The sequence below is a fragment of the Neospora caninum genome, chromosome IX, assembly GCF_000208865.1.
Source record: "Neospora caninum Liverpool complete genome, chromosome IX".
Taxonomy (NCBI): Eukaryota; Apicomplexa; class Conoidasida; order Eucoccidiorida; family Sarcocystidae; genus Neospora; species Neospora caninum.
In genome coordinates, this window is record NC_018390.1 from 3098684 (window position 1) to 3119131 (window position 20448).

The window sequence follows — 20448 nt, forward strand, 5'->3', positions numbered from 1 at the left end:
CGGGAGGCGAGGCCTTCAAAAGAAAGGCGGCTTCTCGCTCGCGCAGCCTCTCTCATTCTTCGACAACGTGGGCTCCCCTGCGTGAGGTGACGCGTCCCCACAGCTCTTCGCCCTCTCTTCCGCTTTTTCCTTTCCTGCCTTTTTTGAATTTTCGCTGGGCTCTTGCCCTTTCGTCGCCAGCTTTGTTGTCCCCTCAAAGACTTGAAGCTCCACGCTCTGTCTTCTTCGCCTGTATCTGCCGATCCTCTTTCCCAAGCTCTGCCTGCACGGGCGGCGCCTCGCGAGTTGACCGTTCCCGAAACTCCCGCACCTTTTTCTCCAGCATCTGCATGCGCTCGCGTCGACTGAGACCTTTCCGAAGAAACACGTCTCTAGGGGCGCTGTAGCCGGCGACGCCTCCGTCTTTTCCGAAGACGAAGGCTCGGTCTGAGGCGAACCACCAGGTTTTCCAATCGTCCACACCTGCGGGCCAAGGCAGGCAATCCTCCTCTCCAGACCCGCGTGTCCCTGCGACCCTGGCCGCTCGTCCTCGTGAAGAGCCTCGCGTTCTCGCCTCCTCTCCCCCTTCTCCACGCTTCTCGCCTCTTGCTGGTTCCTCTGGATCTCGCGATGCCTCTCTCTCTCCTGGAGCGCCGCTGTCCTTCGCCGCGCCGGATTCTCGAACGGAGGCTCTGTCGGTTCTCCCACGAGTCGCCGCGCCCTGGCCCTCCACCCTGCCGACTGGACCCGAAGAACACAGAGGCAAGCGAGCAGGAAACGCACCAGAGGAAGACATAGATGAAGAGGAAGACATGGATGAAGAGGAAGACCTAGATGAAGAGGAAGACATGGATGAAGAGGAAGACATAGGTGAAGAGCCAGATAGTGGGGGGGCGGTTCCCCAGTCTGTTAACCATGGCACGTTGTCGCAGGAGAGGAGAGAGGCGAGACACTCCGCAGCAGCTCTAGCGCCAGAGTGCATTGCGCCGTGGACGCACTGCGGCCCGATTTCGCTGGTGTGCTCGCCGCAAAAGAAGACCACGCTGTCGGACAGAGACGGAGAAAACCGAGCCGCTTCGGAAACCGAAGCTCCCAAAGAAGCGGAAGAACTGGAGGAAAAGATGGAGGAGGACGACGTGTGCAAGGACGGCGCAGAGGACGGCGCCGACGTTTCAGAAGGTCGGGGTGAGAGAGTGGGTGAGGACGCGCCGTCCTGGCACAGGCCGTTCTCGCACAGGCTGACAGGGACCGGAAACGAGGGCGGCCAGGGGTGAGGTTGCGCAAGGAGCGAAGAGTCGTTTTCGTGAGATTCCTACAGAGACGCAAGGAAAAAACAATAAACAGAGGAACGGCCTGGGATACCGCACGTCGCCACCCCGTTGAAAACCCGGCCCCCGAGGCTGTGGCTTCCGCAACTTCTCCAAGGCCCTCTTCGACCGTGCGTCTCTGGGTTCCGAATCCTTTCTTGCCTCCCGCCTCTTCCTTCCCGTCTCTCTTTAAATACGCGCAGCGAACCTCACTGGCACTGCCTTATCAACGGACTCACACACACAACCACCTCAGACTATCCATATATATATATATATATCTGCATTTGTGTCGGTGTTGTGTGAGAGGAGTCATGGAATGAGATGCAGAAAGTGGGATGTGGAGGGACGACGGGTAGAATGGCGAGATGTGGAGGTACGGGTCGTTCGCTCTTTGCGGGGTGTCGCCTGTTTCGTGCTCACTTTCGAGCGGAAACCGTAGGAGCAGGAGTAGAGAGGATCTTCATCCCAGCGCGTGACAATCGCCTGAATCGGCCGAGGCTTTTTCTTCAGGCAAAACATTTGTTTCAGGACGAGACAGCACTCGTCGACAACCTCATCGTCCGACACCCTGGCGTCTGCCTCTTTGTTGTCCCCTGTTTGAGCCTGACTTTCCGGAAGCCTCGCTGTCTGCGATTCTGTCCACACATCCCAGTGGCAGTGCGCGGTCTCCGCCTCTTCCTCTGTCTCGCTGCCCAGCTCCCTCCCGTTTCCCTCCGTGTCCGCGCTCCTCAAAGATCCCTTACCGCCGTCCGCTTTCCGTTCGCGCGGAGTTTCCTCATCGCCCCGCGCCAAACGGCTAGACCTCCGCGGCGGACTCGCTGCCTGCCTCTCAGCTGTACGTACACCTGAAGTCGCTCCAGGGCCCCCGCCCGCAGCGAAGCCGCGCGAACGTCGAAGCTTCGGAGACCTCAAAGGCGGACGGGAAGAGAAGGAAAAAGCGGAAGCGGCGGCCGAGGCCGCTCTGGTTTCGCGTTTGGATTCAGCGGCTGTCCGTAGCGACTGAGACTCTTCGGCGAGAGGACACTCGAGCTCGGTCTGGAGACGCGAGGGCTTGGCGGCTCCTCCACAGGAGAGAGGCGACAGGCCGCCCTCCGTTGCATCAGCCGGCTCCGACTTTTCGTTTTTCTTTCTCTCCGCCTGCTTGGCAGCGCGCAGCCGCCTTCGCTCTCGTGCACGCCTCACCAACCGCCAGCCGTAGTTCCCGAAGCTGTGCGCCACCAGGCAGTGCGACTTCCCGAACGCATGCAAGTTCATGAACTGGAAGAGCGGCGAGAAGGAGGGATTGAGGAAGGGAACAGACGGCGGCCAGAAGACTCTGAAGCAGCACGCAGCGACACAGAGACGCGACGCGAAGGAAAGAGACAAACGGTTGAATCCTGTAGCGCGAGAACCGGGAACCTGCGAAGCCTCTTGGAGACAGGGAGCAAAGGAGCGGCGTCTGCGCCGCTCTTTCTCCGATTCGCAAAGACGAGAAGAGCAGAGACAAAAGAGAAACAGAAAGACGGAAATAGATGGACAGGCATTCAGCCTTTAGACTGCATCATTACTCGCGTCATTCTCCGATTCTCTTCGCCAACAACGGAAAGGTATCCAGCAACCACGCACAACACTGAAGTTAAAAATACGCATTCACACAGACACACGCGGGTACACACACGTGATGCAAATACACACATATTATATATATATATAATATATATGTAGATATTACGTAGATTTCCATGCATGTACATATAAATGTGCAGATATGCGTAAGTTTTGAAGAGCTGCAGCATCTGAAGGCCTTTCCTTTTCCTGTGAGCAGCTGACCGTCGCACAGGGAGTGCTCTCTTTCTCTCTCTCTCTCTCTGGTTCTTACTCCTGAAAGCGGAGAATAACTTTATTATGAGATCCTGCGCCCCATCGCTGGATGGCCCGGCTTTTCTCGGCAGAGAGCTCCGGTTCGAACGAAATCACTTTCTTCTTGAGAACGCCGATGGGGACGCTGACGATACACTTCATGGCGTAGACCTCGCGGCTGTCCAGACACCTGCAGCGGTCGCCCTCTGCCGGTCTTGGGTACTTGCAGGGAGTGTCTACAGATTTCCTCTCGGGTTTCTCCCACCTCCTCGACGCAACATTCACAGCGCTCTCTTGGCCTTCCCTTCCGAGACTCCTCCCCGTCGTGTCTTGCTCGTCTTCCTCTCTCTTCGGATGCCTCGGCTCCGGGCCGTTCCGCGTCACTTTACGGCTTCCCTCAGGAGCTCGCGCAGGCTCGCAGTCTCCCCCAGTCTCCACTTTCACGAACGCCTCCGCTCTCGGCGCGGCCTCTCCGACGCCCTCAGTTCTCTCCACACCGGCTTTGTCTTCCTTCTCGCCCGCATCGGCGGCCTCCACCGACGCATCCGTCTCGCCGCCAAGCGTCTCTCCCGTTCGTCCCTCTTTCTCTGCCGCCTCGCTGCGACTGCGGGCGCCTCCCACCGGCCATTTCTCTCTCCCTTTTCCTCCACACACACAAGAGCAAGAAGCGCAAAACGCAGAGCACGAGCAAGCCGGAGCGAGGAACGCGCTGCTGGCGGAAGCCTCGTATTTTTGCAGGCTGATTCGCACGCCGTTGTAGAGCCCAACCCATGGCCAGAACGATGGATCTTTTGTGCATGCGTCAACATAGGCGGCATGGCTAGCATCTGCGATCTCAGTCTCTCTGCCTTCTTCCTCTCTCTCCTTCTTTTCCTCCTGTTCTTCGTGGGTTTTGTCTCCTCCGTCTCTCTCGGCGCCAGGGGAAGCGATCGCTCGTCGTGCCGCAGCGGCTGGCGAGCGCGAACCCAGAGGCGGCGACGAAGGGACGAAAGGCAGAAAAGAAGGAAAGACGGCCTCCGTCGGGAACTCGTCGACCGCCGGGAGCAGCTTCACGCGCCGCGCCTGCCATCCCAGAAGGGCGCATTCCGACAGGCCGAAGGTGCGCGCGAGGAGCGTCGAGAGCCATGCATAGCCCTGAACACCACCAGGGACAGAAAGCAAAACGCTCGACCAGACTGGAGGCGACAGAAAGCCAACCAAAGCGAAGTCAGGAACGGAAATGCTTTCGTGAAGCAGGGACACCCGACGCGCCGCGCCTCGAAAAAGGACTGCACCAAGGACAAGTGGATATTCCCAGTGTGTAGCGACGCTGTAGGGATATAAGGAGTCACTTTTCTTTCTCGCAAACACACGTTGATTGAAGAGAAGAATCGCCCAGCGCCGCCAAGGACAGGCCTGACAGGACTCCAAGACAGTCGGCTCGCGGCCGCTGCAGCCTCCCGCGAAAAACGGTCTTTCGTGAAACGCGTGTGCCTGTGTGGCGACGTCGAGAGACAGACTGGGGCGAGGCAACACGCCACAGAGCGAGAAAACAAATGCCATGGAAGAGGAGGCCCCCCCCCGTGGCCGGTGTATGCCAAGACTTCATCCTATCCGGCGTATACCGAGCACCGACGGGATATTGAAACCTCGCAGTTTCGGCTGTCTTTAGTAGGCCTGGCTGACGCGTGGGTGTGAACACGGCAATCCTGAAGGGCCTGGGAGTCTCAAAAACGTGACGCCGAGGCGAACCAAAAAGTGGGGCGACTGAGCCTGCAAATCTGTGTCTCTCGGTGTCTCTCGAGTTTCGCGGCGGGTGATAAAGACAGTGCCTCCCGCGACGCCTCCAGAATACACGCCGGAGACTGTGAGAGAGGTGCGCGCCTCCTCCCATAAGTTTCTTTCGAGCCGAGCGAGAGGGGCGAGTGAGCACGCCGCTGTTCCCTCCGACTGGACTCCAAGGATTGCTGCTCTCTGCGAGAGAGTGTCTTTGCGCCCCCAGCCCCCGGCAGATTCAGCGTTTTCGTTGGCTTTCGAGACTTTCTTACGTCTGTGAAGAGGCGGTCTCCATCCGCCGCCTCAGGCTCGAAGAGATGCGGCGTCGGAACGCCCTCAAACTTCCGGCGTGCGAGGAGGACGTGCTCCCGCACACCCAGTTGGCGATAGCTTTCTGGAGAGAGAAAGGGGAAGAAGGAGCGCTTTCGACCGCTCCTCGCACGTCCTGAGGTGTCCAGACACCCGGGCGCAGAACTGTCGCCTGTCTCCGTTTGGCGGCGCCTGTCCCCGGTGGCCCACGCGGGTCCTCCGGGGGCTAAGGGCCTCTCGGCGCGCCTCGACCTCCCAGAAGCGTCGCCTCGTCCTGTGGGGCAAGACTTGACTGGGCCGGTCGTGGATCTTCTCTTCCTTCTCGGCTCACCGTCCTTTGAAGCGGCGTCGCTGCCTTCTTCAACGCGCGGCAAACCTTTCCCCGCCGCAGAACTACGGCGCGTCTCTCCCGCTTCTCCGTCGCCTTCCTCTTCATCCTCTTCTCTTCCGTCTTCTCTTCGATCCTCTTCTTTGCCGCCCTCTTCTGGTCCGTTTTCTTCGGGTTCGTCCTCCTCTTCGCTGTCTCCAAGAAGTTCGCAAGCATCCACCTCGCTCAAGTCGCAAACGTAGCCGAAGGATCTCTGCAGCATCTTCAGAATCACTTCTTCGTCTGTTTTCCTCCAGTAGAGCCTGTCCTGTCCCACCCTCGCCGCGCTTGCTTTCTCGGGTTTCTGTTCGGCCTTTCCACCGGCGGATGCTCCGCAGCCCGGGTTTCTCTGCGAAGAAGCCTCCGCGCGAGCGAGAAACGGGTGTTTCCTTGGGAAAGCAGGCGGACCCCGAGAGGAAAGACGCGACAAACGGGAAGACGTCTCCCCTCCTCTCGTCCCGCGTGCAACTTCTCCCTGCCGTCCGGCCTGCTCCCTGTCCAGTTGGCGGTCGTGCCTCGCGTCCCTCAACGCCCGGGCTGCAAGGGCCTTCTTGTCTCCGACTCTTCGGCTCCACACACGCGCAGTGTCTCCGCCTCCCTGGAGAAAGGTGACCAGTCCCCCCGGCAAGTCGCGATGGTCTCGCACGCACACCCACGCGCTCAAGAGAGCCGTCTTCAGGTTGGTGCAGTCGATCTGGCAGTCCCGGACTCCGCAAGCGCTCGCAACGGGCTTTCTCGAGGGAGGCCCAGGTTTTGCGACCGATACCCGCCAACGCGCCCCCGCCTGCTCGGCGCGATCCACGCGCTCGCCCTCCTCCTCCCCGGGGCCGTCGCCGTGAACCCCTTCGGTCGGCAGGCGGGAAACGAAGAGACTTGGCGGAGCCGCGAGAAGAGCCGGAAGCAACGAGAGGCGCGGAAGAGGGGAAGGCGTAAGGGACGAGAGGAGGCAAGGACGCGGCAGGACGCCAGGACAGCGGGTGCCACCCGTCTGTTCGGAGAGGAGAGAGTGTCCCCGAGGCAGAGCCGGCTTCAGAGCGGCGGTAAGGCTCTTCAACGTCTCGGCGAGCAGCCGGAGATGCGCAGGCGGGGCGGCCTGGGGGACTGTCGGCGAGCTGGCTGAGGCCGCTGTGCTGAATCGACCAACACGGCCGGAAGCCGCGGGCCCAGCCCTCGGAGATGCGCGCCTTCTCGTCAACGGAGTCTCGAGCAACTCCGCGCGTTCGACCTCGGCCGCTCCCGCCTCCAGCGTCGTGGAACCCCGCCCTGATACCTGCTTCGCGAGGCAGGAAGAAGCTGGGGCCGTCCGAGGAGCGGGCGGCTGTGGGTGGTGCGCTCCCTGGAGTTCCCCAGGTTGTTTTTTTCCGATGTGCGAAGAGGAGCGAGTCGAGGAGGCAGAGCTGGACGGAGATCGAAAGCCTTCTCGTAGCGCCGCGCCTGCCTGCAAGGGACAGGAAACGCCTGGTGAGGCGAGCGAGGAAACAAACGGGGTCGCCGGCGCAGGCCGGTCACCGGCCTTAGGCGACGGAGTGGCTGGAAACGGAGGGATGGGCGAAGACAGGAGTTGGACGAGTTTTTTTGCGGCGCCATTGAAACCCGTGCTTTCCTCACACGTCCCCTCCTCGAGCGGTTTGACCTCTTCATCCTCGCCGCAGTTCCGTTCCCTCCACGCCCCGCCCCTGCATGCGCTGGCTTCTTCTGTCTGTTGAGATCCGCCCGAAAGGAGGGTCCCGGTGCGGCCTTCGTTTGGTTCGCTCCGCACGGAAGCTTCAGCTGGGGAAATGGGTAAGTCGAAGGCAGTCCCGCTGCACGGTGAGCAGCGCGGACGCGGCGCCGTCCTCGCCGCAGGGCTGCCCGCGGTTTCTGCCAGTGTAACTCCGTCGCCTTCGACCTCTCCAGGCGCGGCCGCGTTCCCGGACGTGGCCCCGAGCCCAGACGCGGAAGAGAGGCCCTCCAGGTTCGGAGACAGAGCCGTTCCGGCAGCCTGGCCAGCCCCGGAGCCGAGCGCGGTCGAGAGCTGCAGGGTGGCGGGGCGCCCGTGGAGAGACAGCGGGAGGCGACGCAGGGCGAGATGATGGAGGAAGGGGCAGAAGATCGCGTTCATCGACGACTCGAGACCCGCCGGAAGAAGGCGGTTCTGCGCCTCGTCTGCTGCCACTGCTGGTACTCCGACGGCCGTTTCACTCGCCGTCCTGGCGGCCAAGGTCTCCGCCTCAAACTGACGCCAGAGCTCCTGCTCGGGCGGAGGGAGAAACGCGGGAAGGATTGGAAGAGGAGCGAACGGAAGAACCGGAGGAGACGAAACAGAAGAAGACTCGGAGGAAGAAGTGGACGAGGGCTTTTCCACGGGCGATCGAGGAGTGTCGCCGCTTTGGTCGTTTTGCGGCGAGTCCAAGTTTCCACTTTTTCCAACGCCACGAGACGCCAGAACAGACAGTCCCGGTAGTGTCGACGAGAGGGCTACGCCCTGCGTGGAGACACTGAAGAGCCGTCTGTCGCTTCTTTCCTCGGTCCCTTTCTGGGCCCCGCTGGGATCTCCCCTGACGTCACTCCTGTCTGCCTCGCGCCCCGCCGTGCCTTCTTTTTGGCCGCCCCGAGGCGGCTCGTCTGCAGAGCAAATTCCCTTTTTCAGCGTCTCGGTGTGCCCCGCACCCTTCGCGCGCCTCTTGCGCTTCCCGCCAGCCTGCGCACCTTGCACTGAATCTCCAAATCCGCAGCCTCCCACCAGCCGATTCTCCGCGCCTTGTGCGCCCTCCACAAAATCCGCTGCGTCTCCTGCCAGTTTGGGCTCAGGTGTCTCTCGCCCCGCGCTCGGCCCTGCCGCGCCTCGGCCCCGCAAGAGGCGCGCCCCGTGTCTCTGCGCTGCGACGCCAGCTCGCGCGCGCTCAATCACTGCGTCCTTGACGTCAGAGAGGAGGGCGGTCCTGCCGGCGGGGACGGGGCGGCCGCATGCATCGATCCACCGCGTCCCAAAGACCGGCGGCTCCCACACAGCTCCGCTGGTCCCTCCGGGCCCAGCCTTGTCTCCTGCGCTTCCTCCCGGACCCCACAGCGCACACGACGGGACGCCCAGGCGCGCCGCCAAATGCCACACATACTGCGGCGCGTCCATGTCGAACAAGAGCCAGTTGGCCCCGAGGTCCACAGGGATCTGAGGGAGAAGCGGCGAACGTGAAGGCGAGGCGTCGCCGCAAGTGTCTCCCGACCTCGAAGCAGAGGGCCCAGAGAGCGGAGAGAGAGCACGGATCTCTTCGCACTGACGCGCGACGCCAACATTCGCCTGGGCTCCATCGGGGGATTCCCCGGTGTCCGACAGAGACAGGCGGCCCCCGTCGGTTGCCTCAACGGTCTCGGAGGGTTCCAGACGAGGTCCTCGGGGACAAGACAATGAACCAGAAGGACAGCCGCGCAGGCTGAGAGCTGCATTCCGACACGAGGGCGAGGCAGCGAGCGACGGCGCGCAGATAGTCGACGAGGCGCGCGTCGACGTTTCCAGTGTATGGACAGCCTGGCCGTCTCCAGGTCCGCCCGGCGGCGGTTTCGCCTTATCGTTTCTCCCCGATCCCGAAGGGCGGCGCTGTCTCCAGGCGTCGACGGAATCTGCGAGGCCGCGCCTGCGACCAGGCGACGCCGACCTCACAGCAACCGTCCCCTTCGTGTCTCTTTTCCGCGTCCCTCGGCCGCCGGCGCCGTCTCCGGTCTGGGCCTGAGAGGCCTCGTGGAGGCTCGCACCCGAGCCGGACACGTCTCGGGAAGCCTGCGTCGCCATTTCTGCTTCCGATGTGTCGCCTCCCAAAGGCGAGGCAAGAAGCTCCGACTGAGCGGCCCGCGGAGGAAGCGCAGTCCCGTTGGGGCCGTAGACCAGGAAATCCTGGAAGTCCGTGGGGGCCTTCCGCCGTCTCTTCTGGCGAGTCGCTAGCTCGGCAGGCTCCTCACTTTGGTGGCAAAGACGGGGTTTGTCGAGAGCGCCTCCGTCGCCGTCCTCTTCCGAATCTTCTTCGACCAGCACCCAGTATTTGAAGCGTTTCCGCCGCCGCGTGCCCTCGCCTCCTGTGTTTTCGTCTCGCCCTTCTGCGCTTCGGCCTCTCCTCTTGGCCCCGCCGCAGGCGATGCGAAGGTGTCTCTCTCGCCCCTGGGAAGTCTCTGCGCGTCCTGTCTCCCCACATCGTCTCCGAGGGTCTTGCGCGCTTCCGCGTTTCGGCTCCTCCTGCGTCTGGCTTTCAGCCCCTCCGCAGCCCGGCGGGGAAGCATGCAGAGGCGAGGAGACCGCGGCCTCGACGCGCGTGGAAGTCTGGCCTGTCCTCTCTGGCAGATGTCGAGAACGAGCGTCTGACGCGCCGCCCGCAGAAGCGAGCGAGTCTGCTCGGACCGCAGGCAGGAGATGTGTGTGAATGCGGCCGCCAAGGCGGCCTGAAGCCTCGACGAGGAGTACCCGGCATTTAAACAGACGCAGGAGACTCGCCGCCGTCATCCCCGCAATTCCCCCCCCTATGATCACCACGTGATACACGTCGTTCAGCTCGGCGCGTTTCTTCTGGCACCGCTCGCACGTGCCTCCGCGCGCATCGGCCAGCCCTTCGCCCTCGGAAGGGTGCGTTTCGCCTCCGAGAGAGGCGACGGCTCGCCGCGCGCGCGGCGATGCCTGGAAAACCTGCTCTTCTGTCGGGTGTGGACTCATCCGGCGACGTGCTGGTGCGGGAACATGGCGAGTTTTCGCGGCGCTTCGAAGCTCCCCGGCAGCTTTTTGCGTGGAAGTCCCGGGCCACCTGCGAGAACCCTGCTGCGCCTTGGGGCTCTGAGAGAACCGATTTCCCGAAGAGACAGCTGAAGGAGAGACTCTCTCGGCCTCATGTCCCCGCGGGCTTTGCGAGCACGCGTCTGACAAAGGCAAGGTCTTCTTGGCTCGTCCGCGGCCCTCAAAGTGACTGTTATCGTCCCCTGAGTCTCCTCGGCATTTCTCGCTTGCGAACGAACCGACTGAGGAAGCGAGTTGCCTCTGCGAAGGCGGGCGGCCTAGGAGCTTGTGGAGATCTGCGCGGAAAGCGTCCAGACTCGGAAGCTGTGCATCAATGGGTGGCGGAGCGGCCGTGCGTAGCAAGGGCAATGACGCGGTGTACAGACACTTGGGCTTTTGAACTGCCCCACGGCTGCCTCTCGGGTCAGAACGCGTTTTCAAACGCCGCACTTCTACAAAAGACGACAACCCTGAAAAGCTCTGATGCGGCGGCGGAACACGCAAAGGAAAAGTGAAGGACGGCGGGGGGGAGATGTGTGTGTGTTCCCGAACGGGCGCCTCAGATTCCTCAGGGTCTCGCGAGAACGCGGCGTCTGCCGCTTTTCTGGACTCTCGACACTGCAGCCAGGCCGCGTCGACACTCGAAACTTGATGCGCGTTGCAGGCCTCCGAGGGCGTACTATCTGTGTATGGGAGCCTCTCAGATGCGCTCGCGCGTTTCCGGGCTGAAGCGCCCCAAACCGTTGCCTCGCGGGACTGCTCAGCCTCCTCGTGGCGCTCATCGCTCTCTCGCGTCCTCGAGGTCGCACCTGGTGTCTCGGGATTCTCCCCTCCGAAGTCTGACGGGCAATGTGCGTCGCTATTCCTTCGGATCTTCCTCAGTAAGCCACGGGGCGTTACTTCGTCACCGTGTTGAGGTTCGTTTCCTCGTTCCTGCTTCACCTCTTTGAGTGTATCTGTGGCGACATCGTCAGCAAGGCGAGAAAGGCAGCGAGCGTTTCGCGAACCGTGCGAACAGAGGTTCTCGAAACCGCCAGTGCACCTGCACAGTGTATGTACACCTGGAGTCGCATCCCGCGTTGGGCTTTCGAAGGTCAAGCGGTGGCCAGGCCCGAGGTCGCCTTCCCGTATAGGATTCCCGAGGCCTCCCCGACGAGTCGCAGATGGCCTCTCGTTGCCCTGAGCGAGAGAGCATCCAGCTCGAATGTGCAGCTCCATGCGTTCAAAGATCGGATGCGTACACGCAGGTGAAGCGAGGAACGCGGTGACCCGAGCGTCGTTCATCCTGTCCACGTGCCTCGAACTATATCGGCCATAGGTGGGGCGCGCAGACAGGCGTCTCCTCGCATCCCGCGCCGAGCTCCTGTCACTGCAGAGATCTTTGTCAGGGGTCTCGAGGGAATTCCCTTTGATCTCTGCTGCTCCAGAGCCCGCTGCCACGCCTCGGGACGTCTGGCGAGGCGTAGCTCTTTCACTGCTGATTCGTCTCGCGTCCGTGGAAGCTGAGTCGGCGCGGAGATCCCCGCTGTCCGCCTGTCTCTCCAAGGCCGCCGAAGGCGAAAGATGCAGAGCCTGGAAGGCAGGAGCTTGCGTTGCAGCGAGCCCATCGGGGCACTCTTGCGTCCCCGTCCCCTGTTCCTGTTGAGGAACACGAAGCGAGGCTGGAAGCCTCGGACCTCTCGCCTTTCCCGGACACCTGCCACCCTCTGCGCTGGGAAGAGTTTCTGAGTTTCGAGCGCCCGGCGACGTCCCGGAAAAAAGTCTGTGGGTCAGACCGCGTGACGCTGAAAACTGCGGGGCTGCTCGCCCTTCACAGGGCGACACAGCCTTCCTGAGTTCTGCGCCGTCAAAACACTCTGGCTGCTCCTCATCTGCTGACCACGCAGCGCCGTTTCGAGGAGAAGCCTGAAACGCCTGCGGACCGTCTTGTGGAAGGGAGGGAGCGCAGCTGGTCGCCACTGCGGTACGCGTCAGCAGAGCGTTCTCGGAAGCCGAGACAGCGGCTGCTGGCGCCTCTCCGTTTTGTGCGGAAAGAGGGAGCAGGGAAGACGCCAGGGACGTTTGAAAGGCAAGAGCGTCAAGCGTTGCATCGACAAGATCCACGGTGTTACACTGCAGCAAGCGCCTGCGCATACCCTTTGAAATCAGAGGCGCATCTGGTGCGTGGAAGGGAGAGAGAAAGCGGTGGCGATACCGATCAGCCCAGCAGACGGGGTCCGGAAACGTTCCTCCGCCCTGCAGACGGGCCCAGGGCGAGGACGCCGCCTCTGCGCCACCGTTTTGGACAGGCAAACGCGCGCCGTGAGATGAGGCAGCGAGTCGGACGGGGGAATGCGCCTCGTTCGCTTCGTGCGATTCCCGTTGTCTGCTGGCTCCGGGGGTACAGGCAGTCAAATCGTTCTCAGAAAGTGGATCCTGGCCCACACAAGTTGCGTCCTCCCTCTGCAGTCGCGCCGCAAGTAGAAAAGCTTCGCCGGTGCAAGGGATGCTTCCACTTGCTGTCTGGGGGCCTTTTTCCCGGGTTGTAGCGCGTCCTTCGGAAACCAGGTGGAGGCTCAGAGACGCCTGCATAGGGCGTTCTGCTCCACATGCAGTGTCGGCCTCCATCTTGCCGTTACACTCGAGAGGTGTACTCCAAGGCTCACAGTGCGCCGGCGAAACTGGAGAAATCGGAGGAAAACGTGTACTTCTACCTCATTCCGAAGACCGGGACTGGGCAGCTGCTACGTCGCGAAGATGAAAAGACGGGAAGTGAAAACTTAGAGTTACGGCCCATCAGCCCCTCAACGAACCCAAGGACTCCATTGTGGCTCTGGAAGCTTACGCTCACATCTAGACTTCCGAGTTTCCTTGTGATGTTCCGTGAAACAGGGAAAAAATCCTGCGTTCAGTGCAGAGCTTGAGCACACAGTCGACGGTATCCGGCCCAGATCTGTTGGAGCACAAGAATTGTCAAACAGAAAAGTCCACCAGAGCTCGATCAGTTTCGGGTGCTCTGGCCTCGGGAAGTGCAGGGGGACAGAGGCTGCTCCTTTGAGCCTGTGGGGCAAATTCTCAAAATTCGCAGTTCTTCCGTTGGCCTCGCACGTTTCCGGAGGCCCTACTCAGAAGAGAATTGACCGAGTCACTAGAGGCAAACTTGGTGAGGAGCACAGTTTTTCGGCTATACGGCTTGCAGATTGACCCGCGGCCCTATTCTATACCTTCAGGCAGCTAACGATCGCGGACTTTGGTGGATTTTTCTTCACGTGACACCGTCCGGCGACGAGCGAAAATAAGAAGAAGGCAGAGTGAAGAGCAGAGAATGGAGCGCTGACTTTTCGCATTTCTCTAGCTTAGTGGAAAAGAACAGAAACTGAGTACAAACGCTTCCCGGTAAGGGCATTTCCCCAAGGCCTGTGTGTGTGTGTGTGTCTTCATTCGTCTGTTCCAGTAAATGCCTCCCCCACAAATGGGGTGCTTGTCGACACTTTCAACAGAGTGGCCATGCTGACAAGAAGGTACTGAGTAGATCCTGCAATGCAGAGAAAACTCGGGCGGGAGCCGAAGTACCGCTAGAATTGCGTTGCTCAACCCCTGCGCGGGGGCCGAGCCGTTCCCAGAATACGAAACGGTGGTTAACTCTAGAAATATAAAAGACTTTAACGCTTATGGAGAATGAAGGGAAGAAACAAACCGAAGGGAAAAGATTGAGAAACAAGTCGCGAAGCAAGTACTGGGAAGGGGCCAGCGAGGCCTTGCAGGCACTCGGTCGAGAAAGCTTTCGAGGAGCCCGGAGCGTTGAAGGTGTGCAGTGCCACAGCACGCACGAATGGACGACGCAGAAACACGGGTAATAGAGCATCAAGGAGTTTGTTTAGGGGGGTAAGGAAAATTTAAGCGGTATCCTTAAAGGAAGAGGAAAATGGGCAGGGTGACATCTATCTCCACACAACGTTGGTCCAGCGCTCTGTGCTCAACTCATCCCCGTGTATACAGTAGACGAAAAACAGAAAACAAAATACTGTCACAACAACGAAGAGAAGAATTCCGGTTGCACTCTCTCAGCCTGCCAGCAGAGCTCGACTCCTGTTGTACCTCGTACTGAAACAGTAGCGAGGAGCTCCTTGAGAAGAGAAACAAGAAAAGACCAACGTGCACTTGTTCGTCGTAGCGAACCCGAGGAGTCGACAGAACGGCTGTTCTCATGTGTCGAGGCAGCGTAGAGCCGGTCACTCTTTTCTCCGGGATCCTACAGACCCTTATACCGCACGTGCTGCTAGCGTCTCTGCTCCGTTCTTGAGAGAAATGGCCATCCTCCCCAAAGTCGGCGGGTTTCTTCCGTAAGAAAATGGACGACGACAGGAAACCCTGGACGATGATGACTCGGCCCCCTCACAGGGTTGCGCGAGCGGCTAGGTGTGCGGCGGGGGTGAAAACTTTACTCCCTAAGGATCAGCGAGCGTATTACAGGTCGTCCAACGATTTTCCTCTGCAATCTGTCAAAAAAGAGAAGATTCAAGGAAACGCGCCACTGGCGTGCAAACATCAAAATCCCCGGCCACGCAGGTGGATTTTCCGCGAACGCCCTACCGGACGGAATGTGAGCGATCGCAAACGCCGCCGTCAGTCTCAGCAGCCCTCGCGAGTTCAGAGTCGCATTGCGTTCTTTTTCACTCCACGAAAAAGCGCGTTTGAGCCCCAATTCACGTTTGCTTTACAAGGAAGGTAGCTTCTTTTCCCGCTCATCTGTTGATGTGATTTGGTTCTCTGCACAGTCTAGAGCTGGGTGCAAAGGCCTTCGCACGTAGCTGTACTGAGTGCGTCGGCGCCTCACCCCAAAAGAACGGTGGCAAAACTGTGGACGAGGTCGTTACCTGCAGGCAGGGCATGTTCATGTCAATACGACAGAGAGGCCGCTGGTATGGGGGAGAGTCGCACACGCTCTGCAGGAACTTCAGCTCACGAGTGCCTCATCTCGGTGACTGTTGCCCACTGTGGACAATTTCTCCTCTCTAGAACAGACCAAAAAGCCTTGCTCGCGGCCTTGTTTTTTGTTCTGAGTCAACGAATATACCCTTCCTGCCCCAGAAGCTGCGTGGCCCTGCGATGAAAAGCCTTAACACCTGGGATCATCAGCCCAACCCCCGGCAGCATGATAGTAGTAAATGACAGGACAGGCGACACACAAATCCCCTCTGCATGAGACGAAATATAGATCCCACCACACTACAGCCACTGGTACCCCGGAGCAGGATAAGATCAATGTTTCGGAGTGGCTCTGGCAGGCACAGTTGGGAAAATTCCGAAAGAAGTCGCAGCCGGAAGGCATGGTGATTCGACAGTAAGCCAACAAACGGTACCCAAGATCTAGAAGATACACTTTTACCCTTTTTTCTTTCTGCGACCGCTTGAGATGTCACGCTGTTCACAGGGAGCCGGCACGTAATATACTTCGCCCACTCGCAGATGGCAGGCTGCTGACTGCTTGCAAGAACAAACCCTCCAAGCAAGGAGCAGAATGGGGCGCGTTCGTCCTGAACAGAGTCGCTCAGCGAGCTGTGGTACTATACACGGTGCTACCAAAGAAAAGGGGACGTTTAGTCTTAGATAATTATTCTTCCGCACATGAATCAGCAGCAACCTTAGCCGGGGCCCCGCTTGGGTTCTCGGCTGTGCTTGTCCGTGGCTTCTTCCTAAGCTGCAGTGAAAAGTCTCGTGTTAGAGCACTCTCGGATTTTTCTACTTTTCGGAAGACCCAGAGGGCGGACAATCCATCTAGTTTCCATTCCCTTGCTTCTACCGTGACAGCGACGCAAGTCGGCCGCAGTGAAGAGGGAGGAAGGAGGCTTGTACCTGCTGGTGGCTGTGTACAGGCAATGAGATACTTAAGGAATACGAAGTAAACGTGGCCTATCCCCAAAAAAACGAGTGGAGGAACAGATGACCGGCACTTGAATTGAGAGAGCTTCTTCTGTCAGTAACCGGTTCACGAATGGTTTCGTCACGAGAACGGTAGGCAACAAACAGCGGCGCAGCATCTTTTTTTCACTCATCTAGGGCCGCTGATCGGAATGTAAGGATCAAATATAGGGGTATTACAACATTTACAACAGTGCAGTGGCAGTTGAGTATGCCTCGCAAAAATCGGTACAGTGTGTGCGACAGAAAGTACGCCATTCGCGGCCAGATGGCAAGCAGACAATGCCTCACTGCGAAGAGGAAATCGTACGTGTGGTGTCTCTTCATTGGTGAAGATAAATTCCTCCTCTGTATCGCAATTTTGTTCCTCTCCCCGTCCTTATCATCTGGAGATCTCAAAAATACTGCGAGTTCACTTATCGCTTCGCTCAGATACTCTAATCTCACACGAATTCCATGACGACGTGCAGCTACTCACACTGAGCGGTGATACAAGTATTAGGAATCAAAACAGTAGATATCTTGCCACGAATAGACAGTGAGGGAACACCGTCTTCATGCTGGGTACTCGTTATAGAAACATACATGCGTTCTGGCCCTGCCCCCAACCCCCCCCCCTTGACTAAATTTCGTATCAAGTGTCCTGCAGTACGTGAAGTAACTGCCAGCACTGTTCCTACCGTGTAAAAAAGTCTCTTGTCCTCGTGGTTTCTTCGGTTTCTACACGGACCTGGAGCATGTCGAGTGGCAATACACTGAAAAACCAAAGAAAAGGTTCTTGGCCAAGATGGACGGGCCGATTCCTCTGCATGCGTGTTTTCGGAAAAAGTTCCGGAGCACCTCGCCCAGCCCCACACAGCTCTGCTGGGACAACTCGGCCCGTGAGATGTACTGCAGAGCCTAAGGCTACGCGACTTCGCTTTGAAGGTGGGGTTACAATATCGTCTTTTTCACTGGTTGCCTTACGCCCGGCAACTTTTCTGCTGTGTTTTTTTCTTGCTTGTGGTCGTTTGAAAGCAAAACGTCGGCAAAATGGCGAAATCGAAGAACCACACCAACCACAATCAGGTATGGAGCTCGAAAATTTGCGTGGCGTTTGGGTACCGCCGCTATATGGGAAAAGATCAGTTTGGTGTTTTGGCGGGGCGTGTGAGGAACTTACACTCGCTTGTTTCCAGGATATATCGAACGTCCGCTCCTTTTTGTCCAAATTGAATGGTATTCATTTGTACACTCGGCAGTTTGCGACGATTTCGAACCATCGAGATCTTTGGTCCCCTTGCGGCGGTCTGCATGCAGCAGGCATTCCCTCCCTTCGGTGTATTACCGCTTCATTTCAAACAGAAATTTCTGTACCCGTGGCTTGAAGTTTTGACGAGATTCATCCCCACGATTCTGTGGCTTCTGTTTAGTGCTTTGGCCTGGTTTCGTACCACCACCCGCGGGATCCGCCCGTCGAAGTAGCGTGGCGCAGGCACGCCAAAAATTGCCGCAGCCTCCCATCTCTCGCCGGTCGTGGACTGTGTTTTTGTGTGGCTCTCGTATTTCCGTTACTCGCAGAACAAGAAGGCTCACCGCAATGGTATCAAGAAGCCCCAGAGGAAGAGAAAGATGTCGACCAAGGGGGTAAGCAAAGGATCCCTAAATCTGTGAAGGTTCAATGTGTCTAGGTTATCGTGTGCAGTTTCTCGCTTCGCGTCGTGCGCACAGTAGAGTTTTACAGCGTTTTCCACCGTCTTGTGCAAACAAGCTGATCGATCTACGTCTGCACTAGTGAATAGTGCTATTTCGTAGCAGTGCACTGCAACACCAAACTCGCAGCCTGCCGGGGGTCAGTGTCGTTCAGTATCTTGGCTCGAAAAGGTGGAATTCTGTTTTCAGCAGCTCAGCATCTCGTTTTTTCCATTGTGCGACCACCACGCCTGGCTTCTGCCGACACTGCCCATATTTCAACTCAGATTTCAACGGAGTGTCGCCTGCCTGTTGTTCGTGGAGGCGGCATGTTCGGCAGTCCTCGTTGGTGTTGTAGTCTTGCGGCGTGTGTTTCAAGAGTTCGATGGATAAAAAAGCTCACGCAAAGTCGCCTTGTAGAAAAGGCAAAGCGACTTATTGCGTTGATCACGTCACCCGATGATGACAATCTTTCGAGTCCTTTCTGAGGACGCTGAACCACATGGTGTGGAAAACTTTGCACGTCAGTCTGACGGTGTGCGTGTGAAAGGTGTCGCGTTCAACCGTTTCGTCTTCGTTTTTGTACACAAGTGCCTAGGTGGGTTTGGAATGGTGTGCGCTGAGAAAGCTCGGTCAACGGAGCCCAGCAAGAACTTTCTGCTTTTGGTTTTTCATTCAGATGTGCCCGAAGTTCTTGCGCAACCAGCGAGCGTGCAAGAGAGGCATGATGAAGTCCGACTAAACGAGAAGGGTGCGAGCCCTACTCAACGGGCAGGCTTCCGCGCGACATCGTGTATCTTCTGAAGATCACTAGTGGGGGTTTGTCAGTGAAAGCAGTCAGTTGAAAAATGTCCGGGAATGCAAGTGTCTGCCAAGCACTGTCACTCTGACCTTCTTTTGGGATCTGGACCAAATGGACATGGTTCTCTGGTGTGACTTCCGTCTGGTGACAACTTGTAAACGGACTGTCGGAGGCGATAAATGCATGTAAACATTGATTTCGCGTCCTCCTCGTCTGCCGGACACCTGTTATTGCTGACTGTTCTCGTCCTCGAAATCCGTCCATCGCTGGAGTATTTGCTGTTGCACTCTCCTCCCGCTTGGGCATAGTAGTTCTTTGCCCCAGCGGCAACTTCTGGTGTAGAACCGTTTCCAAGGAAAACCTCTTGAGGACGACGCCGCTGAAGCATGCCGCTTGCTTAGGAGCGACAGGTGTGATATCTACAGCAGGACGGAACGGACACAAAACTTTCAGAGCAGTCCGGCACACCATTGCGGGTTTTCTCTGTGGCAGGGGTCTTGCCTCACCCCGTACAGTGTGGCTGCTAGTGCACTGCCCGTGAGGAAAGGTGATCGGGATAGGCGACTAGCACGAATGCTTTCAACGCTGAATCCATGGTGAGGGGAACGCATCGCTAGTGGCGTAGCGGAGCAGGATCAGCTGAGGGCGAACTGCTAGTGAGACGCACAGTACGAAAAGAAAGCCAAGATCCCTTTGTTGCAGTAGCTTTCAGGCGGATACGCAGACGAGATTCCGGCAGGCGCTTCCGAGGAAGGGTGGACGTCCCGTGCCTTGGCGATTCAGTTAAACTGTTGCAGCTGGTATGTCGCCGCCAGCATGGGATGCATAGTCTGCTTTTCACAAAAGTGCGAGGTGTCCTGTACAAGATGCGGATTGAGTGTATATCCGTGTTGCATAGGTACATTGTCAGGGTCAGACTTCGAATGAGACAGCTTACGATTGTTACAGGTACGAAATGCTGAAACACACATTTCTCTTTGTTACGTCACAAGATGAATGGAGAGGCAACTTGGCTCTGGTTGTCGTCCCTGTAGACAACGTGGGGTAGTTACCATACGAGGTGTTTCGCTTACGAACCACTGCTTCCCTGCAGGGCCTTTTATGTTGCTGCGTGCTTCACTGAACATTTTCAGGATTTTCACGGAAAACTTTCATCAGAAGCAACGGAGAGTGTGACACCGACTGCAAAGGCTTCTTAGGCAGTCGCATTTTCAAGAGAATTTTGCGTTCTGTGAGGAGACATAACGCCGAATGCTCGACAAAGCAGTGAGTGGAGGGATCGGGAAATGAGTCTCAAGAAGCCGTACTGAGAAGAGCACGGATCTAAGTGTTCACTCGGAAATTCCTCGTTTTCCCTCTTTTTTCCGTTACCAGACAACGAATGGGACCGCCTGCCTCGAACGGTGCAGCGGTAACGCAACAGGCTCGAAGACAAATAATTGCTACAGCTGACGTGGCTTCTGTCGAAACATAGAAAACACTCTGCATAGAAGCCCTACTGCTCCAATGCAGGCGTTTTCCACTTTTTGTTGTGGGAATTCCTTCACGTCAGATGAATAGTGGGTTGCCTGCCTTTCAGAAATTGCCAAGCCTTGAGGGCCCGAGGAAATACCCAAAACAGTTTGTGTCCACATCTTGATGACAAATGAGCAGCCATGCAGTTCTCACAAGTGAGTCTGAAAGCACAGATTACCCGCAAGCGACGACCTGTCTAGGAGCAGTAGTAACACGAGGCGGCAAGGAACTGAAGCAACGACTTTTTAGGTGGCCTGTTGTGATCTGT

General features: G+C 58.1%; 2 protein-coding genes across 2 annotated transcripts; one reads left to right on the top strand and one right to left on the bottom strand.

Moving 5' to 3' along the window:
- Nucleotides 1–193: 193 nt before the first annotated feature.
- NCLIV_042240 (hypothetical protein) lies at nucleotides 194–13096 on the bottom strand (the record flags this gene model as incomplete). Its single annotated transcript, XM_003881133.1, has 6 exons — nucleotides 194–1291; nucleotides 1710–2604; nucleotides 3148–4262; nucleotides 5156–5277; nucleotides 5524–12558; nucleotides 13084–13096. 6 exons carry the CDS (start codon nucleotides 13094–13096, stop codon nucleotides 194–196), a joined length of 10278 nt encoding a protein of 3425 aa, XP_003881182.1.
- A 4128-nt stretch (nucleotides 13097–17224) lies between these two features.
- On the top strand, nucleotides 17225–18605 carry NCLIV_042250 (ribosomal protein L29, related; the record flags this gene model as incomplete). The annotated part of the gene is made up of 3 exons (XM_003881134.1): nucleotides 17225–17260; nucleotides 17753–17818; nucleotides 18543–18605. The coding sequence occupies 3 exons, from the start codon at nucleotides 17225–17227 to the stop codon at nucleotides 18603–18605; spliced, it is 165 nt and encodes a 54-aa protein (XP_003881183.1).
- Nucleotides 18606–20448: the final 1843 nt, after the last annotated feature.